The sequence below is a fragment of the Rhamphochromis longiceps genome, linkage group LG6 (genome assembly GCF_057381845.1).
Source record: "Rhamphochromis longiceps isolate RC_006_pf linkage group LG6, R_longiceps_female_GT1.1, whole genome shotgun sequence".
Classification (NCBI taxonomy): Eukaryota; Metazoa; Chordata; class Actinopteri; order Cichliformes; family Cichlidae; genus Rhamphochromis; species Rhamphochromis longiceps.
The window spans coordinates 10,349,299-10,375,112 of NC_140562.1; the positions used below are offsets into that span (position 1 = coordinate 10,349,299).

At 37.8% G+C, this 25,814-nt stretch overlaps 3 protein-coding genes across 3 annotated transcripts in view; 2 read left to right on the top strand and 1 right to left on the bottom strand.

Annotated features, from left to right (window-relative positions):
- The window catches only part of LOC146667507 (cell adhesion molecule CEACAM5-like), a 104,068-nt gene that overhangs the window by 62,478 nt on the left and 15,776 nt on the right, over window positions 1-25,814 (bottom strand). The window lies entirely within an intron of this gene.
- On the top strand, window positions 1,482-9,767 carry LOC146667511 (B-cell receptor CD22-like). The gene is made up of 9 exons (XM_085409197.1): window positions 1,482-1,590; window positions 1,745-2,065; window positions 4,889-5,221; window positions 5,324-5,557; window positions 6,283-6,543; window positions 6,821-7,081; window positions 9,286-9,367; window positions 9,447-9,507; window positions 9,586-9,767. The coding sequence occupies exons 1-9, from the start codon at window positions 1,497-1,499 to the stop codon at window positions 9,727-9,729; spliced, it is 1,791 nt and encodes a 596-aa protein (XP_085265323.1). The 5' UTR covers window positions 1,482-1,496; the 3' UTR covers window positions 9,730-9,767.
- The window catches only part of LOC146667512 (uncharacterized), a 66,126-nt gene continuing 56,307 nt past the window's right edge, over window positions 15,996-25,814 (top strand). Inside the window, exons 1-2 of the mRNA XM_085408335.1 lie at window positions 15,996-16,277; window positions 16,477-17,347. The gene's annotated coding sequence lies outside the window, so the exon portion shown is untranslated. The remainder of the gene's footprint in view (window positions 16,278-16,476; window positions 17,348-25,814) is intronic.

Sequence of the window (25,814 nt, forward strand, 5' to 3'; positions counted from 1 at the left end):
TAGTATCATGATTGCTAGGCAACCTGAACAGCGCGACGATGCGTATACCGTCCCATTTCACAAGCCTCTCACTTCCGCACTTCTCGTACTTATAGTACGCACCATACGTAGTACGTGTAGTGCGCGTACTTCAAGCGTGCAGTCTCTTAATTGGGACACAGCCTTACTTTGTCTGTTGTTTTGATCTCCATCTTGCTCTGTGCGTCATTTGTTTAGAGCCTGCAGTGTTTGTATCCATGAGTATCTGCCAGTTAAGTTGGATTAAGTTATTTTTAATTTCCAGCAATGAAGCTGTTGTTCAGTCCAGCCTGATAATCTTACATTTGAGTCCTGACCTAACTGCCAGCCACACACAACACTTCATGACATTTAAAGCTTCCTTTCTATGTAACCTCAATATAACTATATATATCGGATGATGATATAAAAACGTCTAACGTTTCATTTTACGCTATCGTTTATTTCGTGGTGTCGCAAAATAAACTCTTTGCGGCAATATTTTTTCATCGTTTTCATGGTCACTGTAGTGGCTATATTAATTTCTTAAGGTTCTCTCTTTCTCTTACATTTAATATAACCACATTACAGACGGACAAGCACCTGTTTTTATGCGTTGTAGTTAGCAACAATGACGGTAACACCATTGCGTGTCCGCTTGTTTATGTTCCATATAAACCTTTCACAATAAAGCTCAAGATCCTGTTGAGACTTTTCAAAATAAACTGAATCACGTGAAAGAGCAGATTGGATGAGAATTAAAAAAGAGCCGCCAGGTGCTAAAAAATAAACCTTAGACTCAAACGCTAGAACAGGCTTTTCCCCGCAGAACGCTGTGCAATAAATACTCACAAAAAAAAAAAAAAAAAAAACGTTATAAAACTTTTGTCTAAAAATGTATCGTTTCATGCATTGGTTAAAACACTCGGCTCCAGCTACATGACGCGCAGCTGGAAGCACTTCCCGCAAGACGAGCTGCACGAGATGCACAGAATTTACAGAAAATGTTACATTTTTGTGATTTATATCGTTATCGGGACGATAGAATTCTTATATCGGGATATGAGATTTTGGTCATATCGCACAGCCCTACTTCATGACATTTAAAGCTTCCTTTCTATGTAACCTCAATATTCCCATCAGTTTCCCCCTAAATATTTTATTATACAAGTTGTACTGATGAAAATACACAACAGATCATATTTTTTCTTTCTTTTGTTTTGCTTTGAGAATGAGCTGGCTATTCACAGTGAAAATCTTGTCCAACAGGTACAGCTGGGTCTGCCAGCATTTGGGTTGTACGTGAAGGAGAGGATCTTTCACTTTATAATCTTTTCACTGTGTCTGGAAACACAAAGTTCTTCTGCAAGGAAAAATGTGAGCGAGCAGAAAACATCCTCATTAAAACAGATGAAACCACAGCTCAGAGCGGCAGATACAGCATTAAATACAAAGATGCAGCTTCAGGAAGAGGAAGCCTGACTTTTACCATCACAAATATGAGAAAGTCTGACTCAGGAATGTACCGGTTTGGTTTGGGTAAATCTTCAGCTCCAGATTCATACTCAGACTTTGAGGTCAGAGTTTCAAATGGTGAGTTTCTACTAAAAGTTACTAAAGTCAAAATTGGGAAACCAATCACCTACTCTCATACCTCCATAAACTCTCAGGCCAAATACAGTCCTATTTAAACTCAGTCACTTTATGTATTTATTATATAATTCATGGATGTTCATCTATTTAACAGAAATTGCTAAAAACTCTAGAGTCTCCCGTGCACAGAGTGAGGGAGAAGAAATCTCATTTCCATGTGCCACTGCTGTCCAGGCACAGAGGAAGTTCCTTTGTAAGAATCCGTGTGAGAAAGAAGGAAATATCTTCATTGACACAACTAATGACAAAGTTCAGAATGGCAGGTACAGCATTGAATACACAAAAGGATCTGCGTTTGAACTTCGAGCAACCATCAGACATCTGACCAAGTCCGACACGGGACAGTACAGGTGTGGTTATGGGGACCCTTTATCTCCTGATTCATATGACACTGACGATATTTTGGTTGTAGATGGTAAGTTTCTTTTCAGAATAATAACAATTCTTGATATGTTCATCCTATAGCTTGTTGTTAAAATCTTGCAAATTAGGGATTAGATTAAAATTCATAGTAAAAGATGCCAGTCTTTCTACAATTCTCTCTGTTTTGTCCTTTTTCTGCCCGTCCTTTCCAGCACTGTAGCAATCAGAATTATTGTTTGAAGACCAGGAAAAATGCCCAACAGATTTATTTTACCAAGTGGACCATCCTGGCTTTTGATATACTGGTAGATGGTCAGGTGGCCAGGAGAGGAAAGAGGTGCAGTGCTTTCCCTGCACCTGTAAATTGTTATTATAATTTTTTAATTATGATTAAAATAATCCCACTATTGTCCTCTCTCACCTATTCACAGACATTTGGGACATTATTGGACACAATATTCATTGTAATTGGGTCTTTTTCAGTTACGTTGTTAAATATATATGCCCCCCTGGAAGCGATATTTATTTCTTTAAGAAAATTATAGACATGATGGTTACAGAGACAGTAGGTTTTCTAATTGGTGGAGGAGATTTAAATATACATCTATAACCAAAGCTAGATATTTCCAATAGAAAAGCACAGAATACCAAAACATTAATTAAGAATATAAATACATTGATGAAGGAGGTGGGACTAATTGATATATGGAGAAACTTGCATTATACCTATTTTTCCTCACCGCACTTGTTATACACAAGAATAAATTATTTTATTACCTTTGGGGAAAATAAAGATAGAATAAACACTTGTGAAATTGGAGCAATAGACTTAAGCGACCATGCACCAGTATACCTGTCCATTGATTTAAACCTGCAACCAAAACTCAATAATTGGAAATTAAATTCAAGCTTACTGAATGATCCACACTTCAAAGAACAAATTAAGAAAGAGATTCACTTCTATATGGAAACGAATGATAATGGTGAGGTGTCTCCTCCTATTCTGTGGGATACTTTAAAAGCTGTCCTGAGAGGGAAAATTATAGCAATATAAGCAATTATAAAAAAAAGATGAGAAATAAAAAATTAGAAGAGCTGCAAAATAAGTTAGAAGAATTAGAGAAAAGGCATAAAAGAAAAACAACACAGGATATATTGGAGGAAATCATCAAAACAAGAAATGAAATAAATGATTTGACTACATATGAAATTAAAAAAAAATTTATGTTTCTTAAACAAAGGTATTACGAGGGAGGATCTAAAGCAATGAATGTTTTAGCCTGGAAACTAAAAAAGTAAATAGCAGATAATACAGTTCACAAAATTAAACATCCAGTGACAAAATTAATAAAAAATAAACTAGGAGAAGTTCAGAGTGCATTTGAAACATTTTATAAGACTCTTTATGCTAATAAGACAGAGAGTAGTATAGTTGAAATGAACAGTTTTTTAGACTCTCTCGATTTACCAGTACTGAATGAAGAACAGAATAAAACTTCGATTGAAGATATAACAGAAAAGGAACTAAGAAGAGCAATAAGGAGCTAAAAGAAGAATTAATACCAGTGATGCTTCTCACACTGAATTGGGTCTTAAAGAAGGCTCAAGTACCTTCTAGCTGGAAAGAAGCAATTATCTCTGCTATCCCAAAAGAAAACAAGATAAATTAGAATGTGCGTCATATAGACCAATATCTGTTCTTAATCCAGATTATAAGATGTTTACATTTATCATGGCTAGACGATTACAAAAGTTCTTATCTAGTCTAATTCATAATGATCAAACAGGTTTTATTTGAGAGCGCCAAATACAAGATAATGTACGGCGGACACTACGAATTATTAACCATATTCGACAGAATAAAGTAGAAGCAATGGTAATCAGTATCGATTCAGCATTCGATTCAGTTAATTGGAACTTTCTTTATGGAGTCTTGCATAGATTTGGCTTGCATGAAATAATAATTAAGACAATACAGGCACTTTATGATAACCCTACGGCAAGGATTAAAATTAATGGCTACCTATCAAATAGTATTAAGCTGCAAAGAGGAACAAGGCAGGGCTGTGCGTGCTCACCATTATTATTCACGTTATATCTGGAACCATTGGCTCACTATATAAGGCAAAACAAAGAAGTAGAAGATATTAATATCCATGAGAAGGAGCATAAATTAGCCTGCTATGCAGATGATATTTTAATATTTTTGGGTCAACCATCAAACTCTCTACCTAAATTAATGCAGTTATTTGAATACTTTGGTCGACTATCAGGATATAAAGTTAATATGAGTAAAACACAATTGCTTAAGTACAACTATATTCCATCAGAAGAAATTAAAAATAAGTACCAATTAGCATTAAAAAACGCAGGCCATTTTTTGATTTTGACGGTGTTAACTACTAGAAGACTATAGGAAATATTAGTTATACTAATGGAAACAAAAACACACTCCTTACATGCCTTTTGTATTTTTTTTCTGTTTTGCTTCCTTTTCTATTTTTCTTTCTTTTGTTTCTTTTTTCTTTTTTTCTTCTTTCATTCCTTTTGTATGGATATTTTAGTTGTTTAAATACAGAAAAAAGAAAAATGCATGTAGTGACAAATTGTTGAAGTTGATGGTATTGTACAGTGATAACTAAATGTCAATTAAAAAAAAAGTAATTGGGTCTTTTTCAGTTTAAACCTTTTGCAAACATATATGAGATTCTTGACGGGTTCCAGTCTCACTTTAAAGAACAGTATTATGCTGTATTCTGTCTTGTTCTCTATGAAACATGTTTAAATGGAATCTTAGAAATTGAATTCAGATCTATGAAAGTGAATATAAATAAGTCTGCTTTCTGATTTTTCTATAATGGGCTCTGTGTTACAGTGGTGACTTACACTTCTACTCAGGTCTGCGCCTTCAAAGGATCAACAGCAGAAATACACTCCAAATTCAGATACCTATCGACTATAAATGACATAAAGACAAGAATCCAGAAAATGTTCTGGTTTACTACAGTCAAAGATAATGAGCCTGTGGACCTGAAAACAGATCCAGAGTATTCAGGTCGAGTTCAGTATCAGTGTGAAAACAATGACTGCACTCTGAGAATCTCAGACCTGAGAGAGAGCGACTCAGCTGAGTACAAGTTCATGCTCATAACAAACGATCCAGGAGGGAAATATACTGGATCACCTGGAGTCACTTTGACTGTTACAGGTAAAAAATATTTGACTGGAATTGACTTTAAACATTTCCATGTGTATCTGTGCAGATGTTGAGATATTTCTGATATAATGTCATTGTTTTTTTTACTCCCAGATCCACAGCTCCAGGTACATGTGAGGAGATCAACAGTAAACTCTTATTCTAACTGGACAGAGCTGACATGTCACAACAACTGTCAGCTACCCGATCAATCTTCCTACATCTGGTACAGGAATGGACACAAACTTTCATCAGACGAACAATATTTACAGCTGAACACATTTGATACTGTAGACAGTCTTTACTGTGCTGTGAAAGGATATGAGCGATTCCCTTCTCCAACAGTGTGTGAGTTCACTACTTTTTGTTTTATTAAAGGAATTATATTAAATTTTTCTTTATTTACGTGAATGTGTTTGTATGCTACTTTAGTCAAAATCCTTTCTTTTAGGGGGTTTACAATGTTTTCTTTTTAGAATATAAATTTTTTTAATTTGTTTTTTTATGACCATGTCGTCATTCTTATGTTTCCTCCTCCAGATGCTCCAAAGCTTCCCTCTGTGTCAGTGAGTCCCTCTGCTGAGATAGTGGAGGGCAGTTCAGTCACTCTGACCTGTAGCAGTGATGCTAACCCAGCAGCTAGTTACACCTGGTACAAGGAGGATGTCATCAGCCCTCTCAGGTACCAAAACCAACATGTTTTCAGATCCATCCGGCCTTCTCAATCTGGAAAGTATTACTGTACAGCTGATAATGGCCTGGGACAAAAGAGATCTGAAAGCAGAACTATTGATGTGAAATGTGAGTAAAATACATTTATAAGCTTTAAATTCTTTGTTCTCAGTTGAACAGTTAACATCAACTTTAGAGATAAGACTTAATTCATCATCATGAAGAGTGAAAACAGATTTACTGCACAATCATGTCTGTTTATTAAAATATAAGGAAGTTTGACAAAGAAATAGGAAGGTTTCTACATATTATTATTTTATAATTTTTGTTGTGAGAAGCCTGCAAAGACTTGAGTATATTTATAACCAACCATGTTGTCATTCTTATGTTTCCTCCTCCAGATGCTCCAAAGCTTCCCTCTGTGTCAGTGAGTCCCTCTGCTGAGATAGTGGAGGGCAGTTCAGTCACTCTGACCTGTAGCAGTGATGCTAACCCAGCAGCTAACTACACCTGGTACAAGGAGGATGTCATCAACCCTCTCAGTTACGAAAACCAACATGTTTTCAGCTCCATCCTGCCCTCTGACTCTGGAAAGTATTACTGTACAGCTGATAATGACCTGGGACAAAAGAGATCTGAAAGCAGAAACATTGATGTGAAATGTGAGTAAAATACATTTATAAGCTTTAAGTTCTTTGATCTCAATTGAACAGTTAACATCAACTTTAGAGATAAGAGTTAATTCATTATCATGAAGAGTGAAAACAGATTTACTGCACAATCATGTCTGTTTATTACAATATAAGGAAGTTTGACAAGGAAATAAGTAAGGTTTCTGAATGTTACCTTTTATAATTTTTGTAGCGTTGTGAGAAGCCTGCAAAGACTTGAGTATATTTATAACCAACCATGTTGTCATTGTCCTTATTTCTCCTTCAGATGCTCCAAAGCTTCCCTCTGTGTCAGTGAGTCCCTCTGCTGAGATAGTGGAGGGCAGTTCAGTCACTCTGACCTGTAGCAGTGATGCTAACCCAGCAGCTAACTACACCTGGTACAAGGAGGATGAAAATTTACCAAAAGCATTTGGACAGAACTTCACCGTCACCAAGTTCAGACCTGAACACAGTGGGCGTTATTACTGTGAAGCCCAGAACAAGCTGGGACGTCATAACTCCACCTTACAGCAGACCATTGTGCCAGGTAATCATTTATATTTACATACTGGATACACTCAGAAAGGAGTGCAGTCAAAAAGTCAGGCACAATCTACATTCATGCACTATGGCTAATTATTGGATGGCACTAGAATTTATAATAACAGATCACTGTCAAAATACCTCAGCACAGATAGAACTGTATTACTACCTAAATGTACACATGTACAAGTATTTATTTTGCCAAAATGTTTCCTCTTCAGTGTTGTATGGACTCATAGCGCTGCTACAGATAATTAAACCAGAGCTGATTTTAAAAACTTTGCTCTTTTGAATCTACACTAATCCATCATCATCTTTAAAAGCATATGTTTGTATGGTGTCTGTCCTGTGAGGGCCAAATATCTCAAAATAATCATTAATGAGTTCAGAAAACCAGGCCTGCAACTTGATTTACAAAGATAATTTAAATATATTAAAAATAAAATACTGGCTGCACCTGTAACTGTTCAACTTGCCTGTGTGGTTAAACAGAATATGGCAGGAGTCCCACTGTCTGCTGTCAAGGCTTTCCTTATTCATGTGCTAAAGAGTCCTAAGAATCAACATTGTAACTTATCTATCACGATGACAAGAACCATGTTTATTGCTAATGCTAGTCCTGTTTCCATGCAAAAAGCAGATTGTAACTGATCTCAGAATACTGAAAGCAGAGCCAGTGACATTTTAACCTCCTGTTAAAAACCAGGGATTTATCCATAATGCCCATGTGCACCCAGCCAGATAAAGCTGCAGGCGACTCAGCTTGAAGTGATTTTTAATCGAATGCAGACGAGGCTATGAAATTAAGATGTGCTACAGTTTTCAGTGGAATAAGGGGCGCGCCCAGTTAACCCTGTTTTCAGAGACAATAGCCAACTGCTGCCACTGTTTATTGTAGGCTTTTTAATTTACAGTATAAAGTGCATTTAGACAACTGAAATGAGACCTCTAAAAGTTGATTCTGTTCATCTGGACGTAGCGTTTTGTGGGGGAAACGTTTCGTCACTCATCCAGGTGACTTCTTCAGTCTCAGCTGACTGCAGGTTTCCCCAACCTTATAAACAGTACATTTGCATAATGACTGAAACCAGCCCACTGAAGGAACAATGGGCTGGGAGGTCAGTTCCTTAATCTTAATTATGTAAATTCTCATGACCATTCATCAGCAACCACTGACCAATATCAGCTTTTAGATGTCCCCCATTACTGATGTAAATCTTACAGTCTAAGAAGGCTAACCTGCCACTTTTCATATCCTCCCTTTTGAATTTGATGTGTCGGTCCACCGAGTTAATGTGATCCGTGAAATGTGGTACGTCCTGAGATTTGATTTTCACCCAGGTGTCATCCACATATCTGAACCAATGGCTTGGTGGTGTTCCAGGGTAGGATAGCAAAGCCCTCTTTTCCATTTCTTCCATGTACAAATTGGCCACGATGGGTGAAACTGGTGAGCCCATGGCACACCCATGTTTCTGCCTGTAGAACTGACCCTTGAAGACACACATGAAAACACAGTTCCAAAAGCAAACACACTTGGTCGATGCTGAGAGGGGTCCTGTTGCTGAGGTTGGTGTCATCCTGTAATCTCTTACAGACTACCTCCAACGCTTCCGGGACTGGGATGCAAGTGAAGAGAGATGTAACGTCGTAAGAGATCATGGTTTCATCTGCCTCCATAATGACATCTCTCACCTTCTCAACACAATCCAGGGTGTTCTGGATGTGGTGTTCAGAGCTGCAAATCTTAATTTACATAATTAAGATTAAGGAACTGACCTCCCAGCCCAGTGTTCCTTCAGTGGGCTGGTTTCAGTCATTATGCAAATGTACTGTTTATAAGATTGGGGAAACCTGCAGTCAGCTGAGACTGAAGAAGTCACCTGGATGAGTGACGAAACGTTTCTCCCACAAAACGCTAAGTCAAGATTAACAGAATCAACTTTTGGAGATTTACTTTCCTGGGTGATTAAGAATGCATCAAGACGAAACTGACATGAGAGAAAATTTTTGATAAAACACTGTTTGAGATTAACAGAGTGAGGTCACGTTACTCTGCTGTGTTTAAATAGATTTCTATTTTTATTTTTCACTGGAGAAGAACTTGGCTTCTGTAGCCTAAAACTCCAACACTGTTCAGGCCATACACAGGTCGAACGTTATGGAATACTCAATTAACTATTAGTGCTTTACTTTGATCTTGATCAGGAGCAAAGAAGATAAAAGCTGCTGGAGTAACTGCTGCTGTTCTCCTGTCTGTCACATCCCTCCCTGTCTTCCTTTGGATTCGGTGAGCAGATCTGTCGCATTAAACTTTTACTTTTCAGTCATTGTGTTGTTCTTTTGTTCATTATCATTTCATTCCTCAGAAAAAAGAGGAATTCCAAGGAATCATCCAAGACTGAAGGCAGAGCAGACAACAAAGAACAGGTGAAACCAGAAATATAATTGCAGTAAAAAAAAATCATCATTCACCATTCTAATCTAAGATCATTTTTTTCTATGCAGTGTCTCTCTGATCAGGAGGAGCCACAGGAACAGGATGATCTTCAGTATGCCAGCATCCACTTCTCTAAAAACCAGGCAGATCCTCTCTACAGCAACAGCAGTTCAGCCCCACAGACACCTGGAGGAACAGAGAGTTACACTTAAAAACTGAAAACTATTTGAATGAAAGAGTCCAGGCAACTAATCAGTCTTCCTAGATTGTATCACATCATCTCAACAAGAATAAATGTAACAAAGTTGTTGAACTTCATGCAGATCATACATGATTTAATTACGCTCACCACAGAAACATAAAATCTTTATTTTATTTTTTCAAATTACAAGTTTGACTCTTGTTAATATAAAAACCACCTACTTTAACTTTTTTGAGTTTACTGTGTTACACTGCTGTTAAATCAAATTAAAAAGTACAGCCCTGTGGTGAGCAGCTCCTCACATAATACGATGAGCCTCGCTAGAAGATTCAAATTAAATATCTGGGAAATGCATTGCCTGCTTGAGCACTCTTCTTCTGTTTTTAAGCTTTTTTTTCCCACCATCATAATATAATTTCATGCTACATACTCAGAATCAACTAATTTGTGTCTATGAACCAAAAGCCATTGATGAAGAGGATCCATCCAGACTGCACCCTGCAGTCAACAAGATCTGGTCAACAAAGCCAAAATCCCCATTAGCAGAAGGAAGCTGCATCATGGGAGGTTTGGTCTGTTCACTCAGTGAGCGTCATAATTTAGCCAGCATGGTGGCTACTGGAGCTAGTTTCATTTTCACAAACCAAAATAATCTTTTGCTGCTCTTTTTCTTTCCTCATCACTTGTAGAAAAATACACGTATGTGATCAAACATGATTATCATAGTCTGTTTTCTGATGTTTGATATCCTGATGTATTATTATCATAATCACATTTATTTCAAACTGCACAAAGAAATTGACTTTTTAAAACGATTAACTTTTTTAACAAATCATTAAATAACACCTGATTTTTCAATAGCACTTCATTACTCTGATGTCTCACAGTGATATATATGGTTTATAAAACATTATTCTGCTACACCTCAACTTCTATGTGACTTTAATTTTCCATGGTGCTTTTTTTTTTTTGCATCAATAAAATTGTATAACATCAAGTTATGTCATGTTAATGCTGACTGGCTATTTGATATAACAGATCCAAACAGAGCACACTATCTGGATCTAGGTAAAATGGTGAAATGTGTTTGTTTTGAAAGAAAATTACAAAAATAACATTAAATTCCTTACAAAAAAAATATAAATTATAGTGATTAACAGAAATATTCACAACAAATTCTCTGTAAAAACTCCCTTATGTATTGTCACAAACTGGGTCAAAGGGCAAAGAGAGAGTTCATAGGTACATCTTTAACTGAACTCTTTGTATCATGATAGTCCCATACAGTAGAAGACAAATTAGTAAAATCATTTAGCTACATTTATTTCTAAATTTACTGCTATATTTTGTGTTCTGTGCAAATGAACGCTGTCAAAACCACCAACACAAAGCACCAAAAAATGCCTTGAAACGTAAACAACATACATTATTAAAGTGACAGAACTTCAGGTTACAAAAAGACACAATCACTAATTAGTGAGATACACGAGTCTCACAATAAATCCACACATGTTGGGATTTATCATAAAGACAACACTAAATGCATTTGTACAGCTAGCTTTCTTCATAGACAAAAATAGACACGTGTTTGGATAAGAAAAAATAACTTCACCAAACATGGTGGAGGAATTATTATGGTATGTGTGGCTGCCAGTGTTGATGATGTGACTGTGGATATAAGCAGCAGACTGAATTCTGAGTACAGGTATACACTCTCTTCTCAGATTCAGCCAAATGCTGCAAAACCAATTGGATGGTCCTTCAGATTGCAAATAGATAATGAATCAAAGCATATTACAAAACCAACTGGAGAGTTTCTCAGTATTCATCAATGGCAAAGTCACCAGCTGATCTTAACACCTAGGAGCATCCTTTTCAGTTACAGAAGACAAAACTGAAGTCAGAGAGACCCACAAAGAAACAGCTACTAAAGGTGGCTGCAAGAAAGACCAGGCAAAGTGTCTCAAGAGACGAAACTCTTAAAGTGTTCCTGATTTTTTTCTTTCTTTCTTTTGTTTTACTGCCCTCTAGTGTTAGCTTGCAGCTTTGAGTTTCATCTCTCAGTACTCTCTCTCCCTGAGTGAAAAATCCTTTAAAGAATTTGGCCATTCAAAATAAATATACTTGTTTGTATATTGATAACAAACACCTTAAGGTCTGATTTAATTCCATAGTAAGCACAGACCTTGCCCCAAATCCCCCCTAACCAGGCTAGCCCACAGGTCACATGACCACTACTTAACTAGAAACCATGCTTATAATACATACAAATCATTTCAGTACATAGGTATGTCCCCCAATGTCCTGTTCGGAGAGCAATTACTTTCTAGCTGTCTGATTGGATTTTTGTTTTTAATAAATCAGTCTCATGATTGTGAGCCCCACCTAATGTGTAAACAAATGGAAGGCAGGCAGGGTAGTGAGGTGAGGAGACCAAAGACATTACTGCCAGGCAACCCTACATCTGATATGGCTCCCCAGTACCATTCCAGCCTTCCACTAGCACCTATAGTGGATCCTGTTGTGTCATTTGTAAGTATAATTGTCTTTATGTAGGTGAGTGCTAAGCTAGTGCTATGTAGGGCAGCAGATATCGATTGTTCAGATAAGAAATACTTATGTCTTATTAATGAGCAATAATAAAAAAAGAGAGTCTTTTAAAATGAATTGCTCATTGACTTCCATTTCAGACATTGCAATGTTTTAAATTTTAACTGGATATAATGGTTGTCAAAAACAACAACAACAACAACAACAACAACTAAACCCCTTTAGGTAATTTAATACCAACCATATCAATTTTTTTTTAAGAAAACCATTTTTAAAGCAAAAAAATCAAAGATCAAAGTCATTGCAATCTAAACTAAGACATAAAAATGTACATTTATCTTCTTAGACAGCTTTCTGACATCAATGAAGTAGATTAGGCATGTTTTCATTTTTATGAGTTTTTGTGAATGTGTGTGTCTGCAGGTTTAAGTGTACAAGTAAATAAAGGAGTTTGTGCCTGTAACCCTTTAAAGGAGTATGTGGTGGCTGCAATGAAGAAAAGCAAGAAAACAAAAAAATATTAACACAATTTATATAGCACACTATTTTACATTATTTTACCTTCAATCTAAAAAATGTTTGAAATGAATATGGTCTAATACACCCCAAGCCCTCCTTTAAACTCACCACTGTTTGCTGCAGGTAGTGCTACAGCACTCCTACTCTGGAGTTTATCACATCAGTGCACTCCTGAACAGCGGACTTATTTTTGAACAGTAATAATAATTTTTTGCACATCAGGTCATCCTGCATACTAAGCCAACATATTGAGGTCATAGTTCTTTTGCACACATCTCTGTTTCACACTTTAATATTGTCTTCTTTTTGTCTTCATTTATTTATCTGTACTATTTATATTTTATATGTTCTATTTCTATTGTATATATTAATTGGCATCTCTGTGGGGACAGCAAAGAAAAAATTTCATTGCACAAAGAAATCCCTTTTTTTCTTTGAATACATGACAATAAACACTTTGAATCTTGAATCTCTTGAATCTACAGAGCTGCGTGTTAAACTAAGATAAGATGAACAAACAACTTCTGTTGAGAATTTTTTATAATCGAATTATTCAAATTACTCCGTGAATTGTTGCAGACCCATGCATTAAAAGATGTGAGACAGGTGGAGGACGATCCCACTCAGTGGCAGACCGGCTGTCATCCCATCCCATTGACCCAGCACCCAAGGGAGGCCATAGCTTCAAGGAGTACAGCAAAGGGCCACATTTCAGCCTGACAGCTTGATCATCTGGATGGGGAACTCTCCAGATTGTAAGTTACCAGAATACTGGAGATGTCATAGGATCCAGTAAATATTCCAGTAAAAGCTGACGTACTGAAGCAACTTCTTTACTCAAAGAATATGACATTTAGAAAACCGTCACTCCCTTCTTGCTTCCTCTTCTGTAGTGCTAGCCAGATTTTGCTAGAAAATTTTAAATTGGATCTATTTAAATATTACAGCTTCCCATCCCACAGCCAAATAAAGGAGATGTGGAAATTTTTTTTAGTCTGTTACAGATAAAAGATAAGTTTATTGTATTTTTTGACCGAACAGGTACTCTTGTGTGTTCTGTCTTGCAATGTAAGAGACGCAGCAGCAGATTAGAATCAAGTATAGAAAGACTTTATATATTCTCTACATCACCAAATTAATACATGGATATTCCCTGGACAACGTAACCCAAAGTTTGCGCTCCATTCACGGGTTTTAGCAAAGTACACATAGCAACCTCCACATATAAAACATATTCCACCAGTAGAGAATCTGTAATGCACATAAAATAAATATAAGAGACTGTCATCAATCGCAGAACAGTAACCAGACTCCTCCATGGCTCTGTGGCTGAAGAGTTCACTATATACAACACTTACTCATCATCAAGCCAGTCTATATCTGGAAAGAAATGTTTCAATATTCACCTCTCAGACTCACCAACATGGCCACCCACTGATGGCTCCAACCCTGGCGAGCTGCTCCCCCCATCACCCTCTCTCCACATTCCCCAAGTAAGGACTGATTGGAATCTCAACACTCTGTTCACTTTTCAACATACATCAAGATTTATACACCTGAGTCACAAACCCAGAATCCCTGTGATGTCCCCATTTTTACTTTATCATGAATATTATTACTATGGAAGGAGGAAATGCGCACGCGTGCACACACACACACACACACACACACACACACACACACACACACACACACACACACACACACACACACACACACACATTTTATAAACCCTCTGGTGACTGTTAACATATATGTGTAACGAGTATTTGAACCATTCTGCTTGATTTAGCTGCTGTCAAGTTTTAGCAAACAATAGCTGTAGGGCTCAAGTGTTGGACCGGGCATGACAGAGAGAAGCAGAGTGTAGTTTGAGATTCTTTCTTCCCTTAGAGAAATCACACAGGCTGGCGGCCTTACTGCAGACAATAATAAAAGGCACTAATTTACATGAGGAACAGATCATCAGAGAGAGCAAAACGAAACAAGTCTACCACCCACTAATGATGTGTCGGTCGCGAACGAAATGGCTCTTACACAGACACAGAGAGAGGCATGAATTTTCTTCAGTGTATTTCTGACATTCAGGATTTCTCTCGAACAAATGGCCATAATTTCCTAACCGTAGGGGCTAGAACGGTCATTCTGACACCGTTTTGTTCAGAAGAGATGGAGGAATCTTCAGGTGTTCATAATTCATAATTAAAGTATAAATTATTGAACATATATGACTTGCAATACACTGTAACTGAGTAGAGGCGAAGCAAAAACTGCCTTGACTTGCCCTCAAACAACATTTTGTAAATCTAAATCTATATCAGCATCAAAATCATTCTTTCACCATAAGAAACAGCAGGGGTTGGTGAACAGTCATGGAAATTTTCAGGGCTCTGTTGAAATCCATCAAAAAGATATGACGAGAGAAAAAAGTGCCTCATTTAGTTGAAGTTGAGTTTGAAATCTGAAGAAATCTGAGCGAGAAACAAATTTCCTACCCTCAAAAAAATGTAATTCATGACCAAACGGTAACAAGTGAGAAACAAATTCTTGAATTGTGAGCGTCAGGAGTGTCTGAAGATATATTGGCACAAGCCTCATGTCTCAACTTTGCTTTGTTAAGCAGATATGACAATTTGAAAATGTGTCTCATTAGAGAAATCCAGCGGTGATTTTGAACAAACTCTCCATTGACTGTCTATGGAGAGTTTTCAGACTTTGTGTTGACATTTTCTGAAAGCCAGCAAAAATACCTACGTTTTGATGTATAATTTGTGGGGGTTGAGTGGAAATTGAGCGAGTAGTAAGAAGTTGTTGGGACATGAAGAGAAAATTCAAAAAGCTCAAGTGTCCACTCTGAGTTAATTGCACAGCAACCATAACAACGCATGTATTTTCTGAAAAATCACAAAGCTGCAACTGGAAACTTAAAGAGGCATTAAATTAAAACGGTAACAGATATGAAAAAGCTGAATCATACATGAATAGCCCAATAATCTGAGAATGTTTTAAAGTTTGAATGGAGTTTCTACGTGAAAGTATAAGGATGTAGTTAAGTTTCAAAATCAAGCAAATTTTAGCAGAATTTTGGAAGTTTTCCATTCATTTTCCATGCCTGTGAGGCATTCACACAACTACACACTCCAAACACGCTGAACCAGCGGTCCCCAACCAGGGGCGGAGCGTGGGGGTGGCTTACGGGGCTTAAGCCCGGGTTGTTTTGTCAGAAGCCCGGGGTATTTTGGAGTGTAATTTTTTCATAGTTAGATGCCTGGCTGACAACTGTATAAAACAAAAAGTACACACAATATTCGAAGCACATAGTGCACACTGTGGGAATTTACGACTGTGCGTGAATCCCCCCCTGATATTGGTATGATCCAAGCTCAGGCACTAAGCGACTGAGCGAGGGGGCGGGGGGAGCTGCTGCCCGTGAGTGCGCTGTTGGAGAGACGGAGCCAGCCATACTAAGGAGAGCTTAAGTTTGAGCAGGTACCAAAGCAAATCATTCGTACCGTACAAATAATGTAAATATGACGGTGCATCACGAAAGATTGATATGAAACTGATCACTTGACCAATATTATTTTACTTGCTCTTCAAGTGAATCAACAAATGGCGAAATGAAAAGCCGAACAAATGCTATTTTTTAGAGAGTCTTAGCTTACGTGTGTTTATTTCATATTTTCAGTTCTTACCCTCCCCGACTAATTCGGTTTCAGTTATGTACTGAAATATAAGAATGGACATTAGAGGGTTCTTTCAAAGAAAAAACTCAGGTAAATGTTATTTTATATATTATGCTTTGTATGTTGTTCAGTATATTTCTATGCAAAACAAGAGGGATTTCAGTACACAGCAGGATATTCACATTTGTAACCAGATATTTACATACACTTTAGGGAGAAAACATAAAACATTTTTACTGTACAACATCAATTTAGAGTAAACTTTTGTTTTAGATAAATATTGAAATATATTTTGAATTAGTTAAATGTCAGAATAAAGAGAGACAGAGCTGTCTATTTTTTATCACTTTCATTAAATTTAGGAGTACATGTACACTAAGTTTATTGTTAATTAATAAGAAAACTCCAGACGATTCCATTCTGAGCTGAAGAAGCTTCTGATAGGTTAGTAGAGTCCATGTGAGTAAATTGGTGGCACAGCTGTGGATGCATATAAGGCAAAACACAGAGCCTGTTTCTTTGACATGGGAAAATCAAGAGATGTCAACCAAAACACCAGGAAAAGAATCGTGGAGCTCCATAAGTGTGGCTCAATTTGAATACAATTTGGTGCCATTTGCAATTAAAAAACACAGACAGTTTCTCTCTTTACTCTTAAAGTTAACAAATATGTTTTTATATTTATCAATCTAAAAAAATAAACATTTAGTCTGATTTGATGTTACAATTAAAAAAGTGTTTGTGTTTTGATCTGAAGAGTTTGTAAATATCTGGTTTCAACTGTATATTTGATGATTGTCAGCACAAAGAGGGAGAGAGAGGAGCAGAGATTGAGATGGAGAATGAGGACAGAACAGAGATGAACAAGAGCAGGTGAGACACACATGTTAGTCAAATGGTTGCTTACTAAAAGTATCACTGTATCATAGGTACTCATGTATCTCGTACCTAGTGTTTCTTTTTAGGTTTGCTATTTTTCAAATTCTATATTTATTAAGTTCTGCAGGCTTGTTTGCACAACAAGGCTAAATAATTATATAAACTTTTCTCAATCTAAATATTGTACTTTGGTAGAATTAAATAAATAAGTGTAGTGCAGGTCTATGATGATTTTTAGTGCTACTATCATCTAGTTCTGATTGTGGTTATGTCTTGGTTAAGTCCTCAGTAATCCTGCTTTTGAACTGTTGTAGTCCTGTTTTAATTCTGGATCAGTTCTGCGTCTGGTTGAATTGGGGTTTAGTCCCTGTGTCTTGATACAGCCCCGACTTCGTTCTGTCTTGCTGCTCAATTAAAAAACTAGTTTAAGGTGTCCTGCATGTGTGATATATATATTTCCCTATATGAAGTCATTCTTTTTTGAACAAAACTCAAAACAGAGCCTATTAATCTTTCAGTCATTTCTACACCCCCCCCCCCCCCTTCAAAAAAAAAAAAAATCCCACATGCATACTACCCTTTAGGGCTAAGCCCCGGGTGTTTCAAATGTCTGGCTCCTCCTCTGAACTGAACTATACATGAAACCACCATTCCTAAAACATGGATAATAGAAACATGAAACTCTAATAATGATAATAATAATAATAATAATAATAATAATAATAATAATAATAATAATAATAAACATCACAACAAGAGAATGAGAAACAATCCAAAACACCAAGATAACTGAAACACAAAGTACCAGAGAAACAAAGAATAATCCATGATGCAAAAGTGAACCAAAACACAATAAACTCAAAATACTGGGTCCAACGGACCCAGAACCGTGACAGAGACTCAGGCTAAAGATATTTAGCCTGAAAGTTCCCACATCATCATATTTAGTCAAAACAAGTTAGCATGTATTTGTTTTGTTATCAAAAGTGTTTTTATTCAAGATACATTTTAGAAAAAAAAATGACGATGGAAGGATCTGTAATTCTTGTACATAACTGTGAAATCCCTTCAAGTCATTCTCACTCTCAGCCTGATGAACCAAAAATACATTTGTTTTTCTACCTTCTTTGTTATTTTGATCATTAAGTGGTGCTTAATGCTGGGAACCACTGTAAATTATGCCTTTGCATTTTTATTATGTCCTTGGTAAAGATTTAAAATTAAATGTAAAAATGTTGCTTTGTATGTAAGAATTTGCATGTAAGGCTGTAAACATAAATACAGAATTGGAAAGACTTCAGGTTTTATTCTCACACTGAAACATCTCTGGCTTGTTTTGTTAAAAAGAAATGAGTTTGACAATGTTGTGGGTCTTCTCCTGTATGTGGTACGGGTCATATCACTGTCAGCTATTTTCACTGACTGAGTATTTTTAAAACAATTTTTACTTTCCTCTTTTGGACACAACTTTCTAACATTGTGGTTCAGGTCAGACACTTTAAGACTCACATTAACTCACATCAATAACAGGGAGTTTTAAAGTAAACATAGAATTTATGTGGAAATGACAGAAAAAGCGAGGCAGTGCCTCAAAGGAATGAATGGCCACACCTGCCATTCACAGCGAATAGCTGCACAAGTTTATGTCGATCATGTTTGTTTGAAAAAAGCATGCAAATGTCAGGGAAAGATTCCCCTCTCTCTGCCATCTGTTACGATCATCTTCCACCCTCACTTATAATTGTGCAAAATGATATTTTTGCACAATGTGCACGGGCACATTGTGGTATGTGCCTGACATTGTATCTGATATAATTGCTGATTATTTAAACTTAAACTCTCAAAGATGGAACCTTATACTATTTAAAAATGAAGATGAATATCCTTCCTCGTCTTTTATATATTATCTTTTATATATTTTTGAACACTGTCGGTAGAAGTAAGTGATAATGAGTTTACAGAGTGGGACAAATAGATTTCCTAATTCATCTGGCAGGTTATGAAACCTAGAATCATTTCAGTGTTCTGCATCAAGGATAAGAAAGAGGAGGGATGGCTCTACCATGCTTAAGAAACTACTACCTTGCAGGACAACAAAGACTACAAGGATAATGGAAAAAATCTGAATTTGAATTATGCACCAATATTACACTTCAAGCAGTTATTGCAGATGGATTTCCTGCAGACAAATTAGACATAAAATTGAACTGGAAAAGTTTTACATTGAAATTATGGCAGAAAGTTGTCAAATTATATAAAATACAAATTATGCTGAAACTTTCAGATGGTGCACATATGATGAGACTTTTTCCCTAAAAACATTTGAATCCTGGATAAAGAAAGGACGACTTACATTTCATTCTCTCCAAAGGGTTTAAAACAGGGGTGTCAAACTCAATTGCACAGGGGGCCAAAACTTAAGGCACGCTTTAGGTCGGGGGCCAAACAAGATAAACATTTATTGAACACAGAAAAACAATGTTTTTTAAACATAAATATGAATAAAAACAGACAGGAATATTATTCCAGATTAAATAAACTTAAAAAAATAAACTTTAACTTTAAATATTTTGCTCTTCATAAAACTATATCCTGTCAAAATTATACAATTTAGAAATATTAATGATAGGTTTGTAGCGTAAACTTATTCGCTGGAACGTTAAGGACAATTTGATTACACAGCAAAAGCAGGACACAAGTAGGCAAAGTTCTTCGTGTTACTCATGCATGAGGGAGAGAACTACGACAAGCGACGTTCCTTCACTTGACCCCAGTCGCCCTCGTCCGCTTCCCCGTAACATTGTTCTTTTATTGAGCTCACATGAACATACATAGGTTCATTAACATATGACGTATACATACACACAAAGAGTACCTTGCCTGTGCGTTGTGTAAGTATGTGTGTATGTGTGGTGGGTCAGTGTGTGACCCCATAAATGACTTCCCTAAACCTGCTGGTCTGTAAGTCCAGCAGTTCATCTAAACCAGGGGTAGGCAGCGCCAGGCCTCGAGTGCCGGTGTCCTGCAGGTTTTAGATCTCACCCTGGGTCAACACACCTGAATCAAATGATTAGTTCATTACCCCTGGAGAACTTCAAGACATGTTGAGGAGGTAATTTAGCCATTTGAATCAGCTGTGTTTGATCAAGGACACATCTAAAACCTGCAGGACACCGGCCCTCGAGGCCTGGAGTTGCCCACCCCCTGATCTTTTGTCATTTTTTAAGGCTATACGGCGTATATATATCTTCAGCTCTACACCACTTGTCAACATTTTCAGTGCAGGCTTCATTTCATACACACACATTAGCCTTAGCATCCATGTCACTCTGCTGCAACAATATAAAGTTGGTAAAGGTGTTAGCAATCATTTTATTCACCATCGATCTTACACATGGCAGGATGCAACCTATAACCAAGCAAAACAATGCCAACAATGTAAGAATGGGAGTCAAAACTTTAAGAACATATTCCACCATGGTCCAGATGTCAACCAGGCTATCCAGCCTTGTGACGCGTCTCCTCCTGATGTGTGGTCTGCCACATATTTCTGCAGAGCAGTTAAGTTCTGCAGTGCCTCGTAGATGTCCCTTCCAGTTGTTCCCATCACTGTCCACAGGACCAGAGTCCAAATGTATGTAGAATGACATTCAAACATGGGTCTCAGCTATCTTGAAAGCTGCAGGCCTCAGGCCTCGTCAGCCCTCCTGTTTTATGGCCTTTATCAACCCCCATCACCTCACTTCAGGCCTTTATCTTGTGGGGGATACTTATGACTCCTCAGTTGTCCATCCTCTCCAGGAAAATTCCTCTGTGGAAAGGGTGTTGGATCCAGTCATCTTACTGTTCTTATGATCCCAGCAGTCTTCAGAGTGTCATCGTATGCATAGTACAGTGACACAGCATTAGGTGATGTTCATAGGAAACTGCTGTCATCACCTCCACAGCTTCTGGTTCCTGTGCTTTTCACAGAATCATGATGCCATCCTCGAACTCCCTCTGCGCTGTCGATGGAGCGTGGCACGCTCCCCTCATCCTTCAGGTTCCCATCTGTTGTCCACAATCTCCTCTGTTGGCCTCTGGAAAGCCCCCTTGGCACAGCTCTCATTCCAACGCAGTTTCGTGGTCCCCATCCAGCTCGACCTTTGACCTCAACCACTGCCTGGGCTGTCAGCTATGCCTGGAATGGTTCTTGCTTCTCACTGGGCCTCTGAAGATTTCTCAGGAGATTCCTTTCAGCAACACTCTGACTGCTGCACCTATATTTCCTTGCTAGGAGGAAAAACGTCTATTTGGAAAGCATGTCAACCATCATCAAATAACACTCCTTAGTTCAGTGAACTTCACTTATAGGCCATCAAAGCCTCATCTGAACATGGATGCAACACTTTGCATAGGCTCAATACCTGTAAATGAACTGTTAATCACACAAATCACTGCAAAAATCCTAATTTAGAAAACATAGTTTCATGTAATTCATGTAATTCTGGACCCCTCCTCTTGATGCATGGACACTCCCATGAGTCAACTCATCAACCCTAGATTCCTGTCTTAAAGAAAAAGGTTAGCCAGAGCATGTCCCAGGCAACATCAAGGCGTCTCCTCCTCTGGAGCAGCACCACCCCGGACCTATAACACTGCAATAAAAAATGTTAGTGTGTTTTGCATACTAAGTTTCCTCAAAACCTGGCTCTGCTAGGAGCCTGCATACACACCATCATAGCCTGGAAAACAAGATCTGGAAGTGAAATCAAACTTCACACTGGTAAACAATTGTATCATGAGAGCATTCAGCATCAGCAAGACAAGTATCATGTGCAGGTTATCTCAAATCGGTAAACTACATTTATTGCCATAATTTGTTTGCCCATCATTACTGAACACGAGGTCTGCAGTTGGTGCAGTTCAGCTTACACAGAATGGACAAACCTCACTGTGTTCACGTTGAACCATTTTTTGCAGTATTTTGATACCTACAGCTCCTAAATGGTCTGAGGCACAGTTTAATGTTGGCACTGCTAAAAGTAAACTTTCTACCCATTTCAATGGCAAAAATAAATATACTTTTCAAAAGTTTCAACACACTGTATGTGGTGTTTTGTGATCCACTGCTTCTTCCTAGTGATACTATGTACAATGATTAGATTTATAACACTGCTGCATCAACCCCAAAATGATGTGTTTGGATTTATAGCGGTTTGAAACAATAGAAATCGATTTAAAACAGACAGATAAAAAAGTGAGACATAAAACAAACATTGTTAATTTCAAATTTAGTTCCATTCATTTCATCATTAACTTGCACTCGCACTACTACACTGCCATTCTAGGTTCAGGCCATTAGGTGGCACAGTGCACTTGTTCAGTTATTCTTGGTGAGGGATTAGCTCTTAGGTTGTGTCTCATGTTTAGTTTAGGTTTAATTCTGCCCGTGTAAAGTCCGTGTTTCTTAGTCTGCATCTTTGTTTGTTGTTTCCTGTTTTATTTTGAAAGGTTGTGTACTATGCCAGTGTGTCCAGCTTTGCTCCCCCGGTCTCATTAGCCTTGATCTCTCCCAGCTGTGTCTCCCTCCTGTCTTCCATTCCCTGATTACTTCCCTGTGTATATTAGCCCTGTGTTTGCCCTTGCTCAGTGTCATGTCGCACCCTCAGGTTATCTGTGTGTTCCGGTCATCTGCCTGCTTAGTTTATTTTTTTGTATTCTCACTTTAGTTTAGTTTCTGTTCTGTTGCTCCAGCAATAAAGCTGTGTATTTTGAGTTCACGTCTGCCTCCGAGTCCTGCATTTTGGGTCCTATCCCCCTGCCTGCCTGCACACAGCCATGACAAAAATCACTTTTGCCCACAGTTTTACCACATGTGTGGGTTTGCCAGAGTGTATGACAAAATAGTCTTGAGTCTGCCGGGAAGTGAAAATACAGGGTGTGAGCTGTGATTGAAATTAAAATTTTAAAAACTTTATTTAATACAATTTAGTTATACCTACTGAACTTAAGGGGGAGAGAAACAAAGTATCGATCAGATACTGTGATGGACGGAGCAGTGACGGAAACTTAGGCACAGGTTAAAGGCCAAGAAAGGATTTTTTTTTATTTAACCCAAAAACATAGTTGGTTAAATCATGCAAAAAGAATCAAAATCTTGGCCCATAAAAGAGGTCAAAATAACAGAACTCTACTCAAAGTTGACAAACAATACTGATAACTCAAAAAAACTGAGGTAACTTAACGAGACATAGGGGAAACTTAAATAGTGGCTGATCAGCCCACAAAAAGGGGTTAAAACTGTCATGATCCTGGGTCATTTGACCCAGCGACCCTTGTTTTTTGTGTTTATTAGTGATGGGTCCAGCAACACTGACGCAATATTTGAAATGTAAAAGATATAAAATGATTCCATGGACAGTACAATACCTTACAGTGTATACAAGTATGACTAGGTCATTGAATTAGTGTCTGTTGCAAGTCTGAAGTAAGTTGCCTGCAATGATTTTTAAGGTCCAGCAGGTGTCAGTATGGAGAAAAACAGCAACACTGTGTCGACACAGTATCGATACAGTTTGGGGAATGTGTTGAAACGCTTCACGAGGCCTCATCTACCCATCACTAGTGTTTATTCTAATTTTGGTATTAGTTCTTAGGGTTTGGTTCTTGTGTTTAGTGCTCAAGTGTTTTATCAGCCCTACCTGTGTCTTTCCTCTGTTCGTGTCCACGAGTCATGTAGTAAAACAGTCTGTTTTACTTGGTTGTGTCTCGTTATGCCCATTAGTTCCAGCTGTGTCCCCTCCTGTGTGCCATTTCCTGATTACCTATTTATAGTGTGTGTCTGCCTGTGCTCCTCGTCGCGTCGTCTGTGTTTCTCTGCGTTAGTTGGTATCTCTCCGTGTGTCTCTCTGTTCCATCTCGTGTTCCAGGTTTATTAGTTTTTCCCAGTTTAGGTTCTTGTCTTTGTGCAGTCCTCGCCACCCTCGTTTCTGTGTATATTTCACCATTTGTAAATAAAACGCTCACCTGCATCTAGACGTTTCTTGCATCTTGGGTCCTCATTTAACTCCACCACACGACTGCTGCCCCAGCCGTGACAAAAACACACAAAACCTAACTGAAACTAACATAATGAACTCCAAACCCCCCCATGGTCCCGAGTTATGGAATGAGACAATTTGCAGTCCTCCATTAAAGCTCGCTCTGCCCCTTTTCCATCTCTTGCCTCTTCAATCAAGGAACTGGAGCAGCTGCAACAAAGGTAACTCAGAAAACAAAGATTAAATCATAACAATGTAGTGAATCAGAAGAGCCAATTCCCATTGAGTGAGAGCAGCACCCCATTTTTTTTTAATGAGGTTTGTCGTGTTGCCACAGTATTTAACTGTAGGGATGGGTATCATTTAGGTTTTATCCGATACCAGTACCAAACCGGTACTTTTGAAACGGTGCTGAACCGGTGCTTAAAGAATGGAGAACACAAACTTTGTCCAAAAACCTTTCATGTTTAGCTGTTTTTTTTGTAAAAAGATAACAATGTTAACTATAAAATGATTGGTTAGAATCCAAAGTGTATGACATTTCAGGAAAAAAAGCACCGATATAAAGCACCGAAATGTGCGCTGCTTTTTGGTCTGGTTACTACCATTTACGTCAGAACCGGTACCCATCCCTATTTAACTGTTTTCACACATACATCGCACAAAGCACAATTTCTATGTTGAACGTAAATGCAGTTATGATCTGTGAACAAAGTCAAGATTGCATGTTTTGTGGTCTAAAGTGCCTTGGGACTCTCATTGGCTCACGCTCATGCGGAGCCGTAGCACGCACATGAATGAGAGTCAGCAATAACCTATTAACAGGGTATTGCTGACCAGAGGAGGAGCCAGACATTTGAAACACCCGGGGCTTAGCCCTAAAGGGTAGTATGCATGTGGGATTTTTTTTTTTTTTTGAGGGGGGGTGTAGAAATGACTGAAAGATTAATAGGCTCTGTTTTGAGTTTTGTTCAAAAAAGAATGACTTCATATAGGGAAATATATATATCACACATGCAGGACACCTTAAACTAGTTTTTTAATTGAGCAGCAAGACAGAACGAAGTCGGGGCTGTATCAAGACACAGGGACTAAACCCCAATTCAACCAGACGCAGAACTGATCCAGAATTAAAACAGGACTACAACAGTTCAAAAGCAGGATTACTGAGGACTTAACCAAGACATAACCACAATCAGAACTAGATGATAGTAGCACTAAAAATCATCATAGACCTGCACTACACTTATTTATTTAATTCTACCAAAGTACAATATTTAGATTGAGAAAAGTTTATATAATTATTTAGCCTTGTTGTGCAAACAAGCCTGCAGAACTTAATAAATATAGAATTTGAAAAATAGCAAACCTAAAAAGAAACACTAGGTACGAGATACATGAGTACCTATGATACAGTGATACTTTTAGTAAGCAACCAT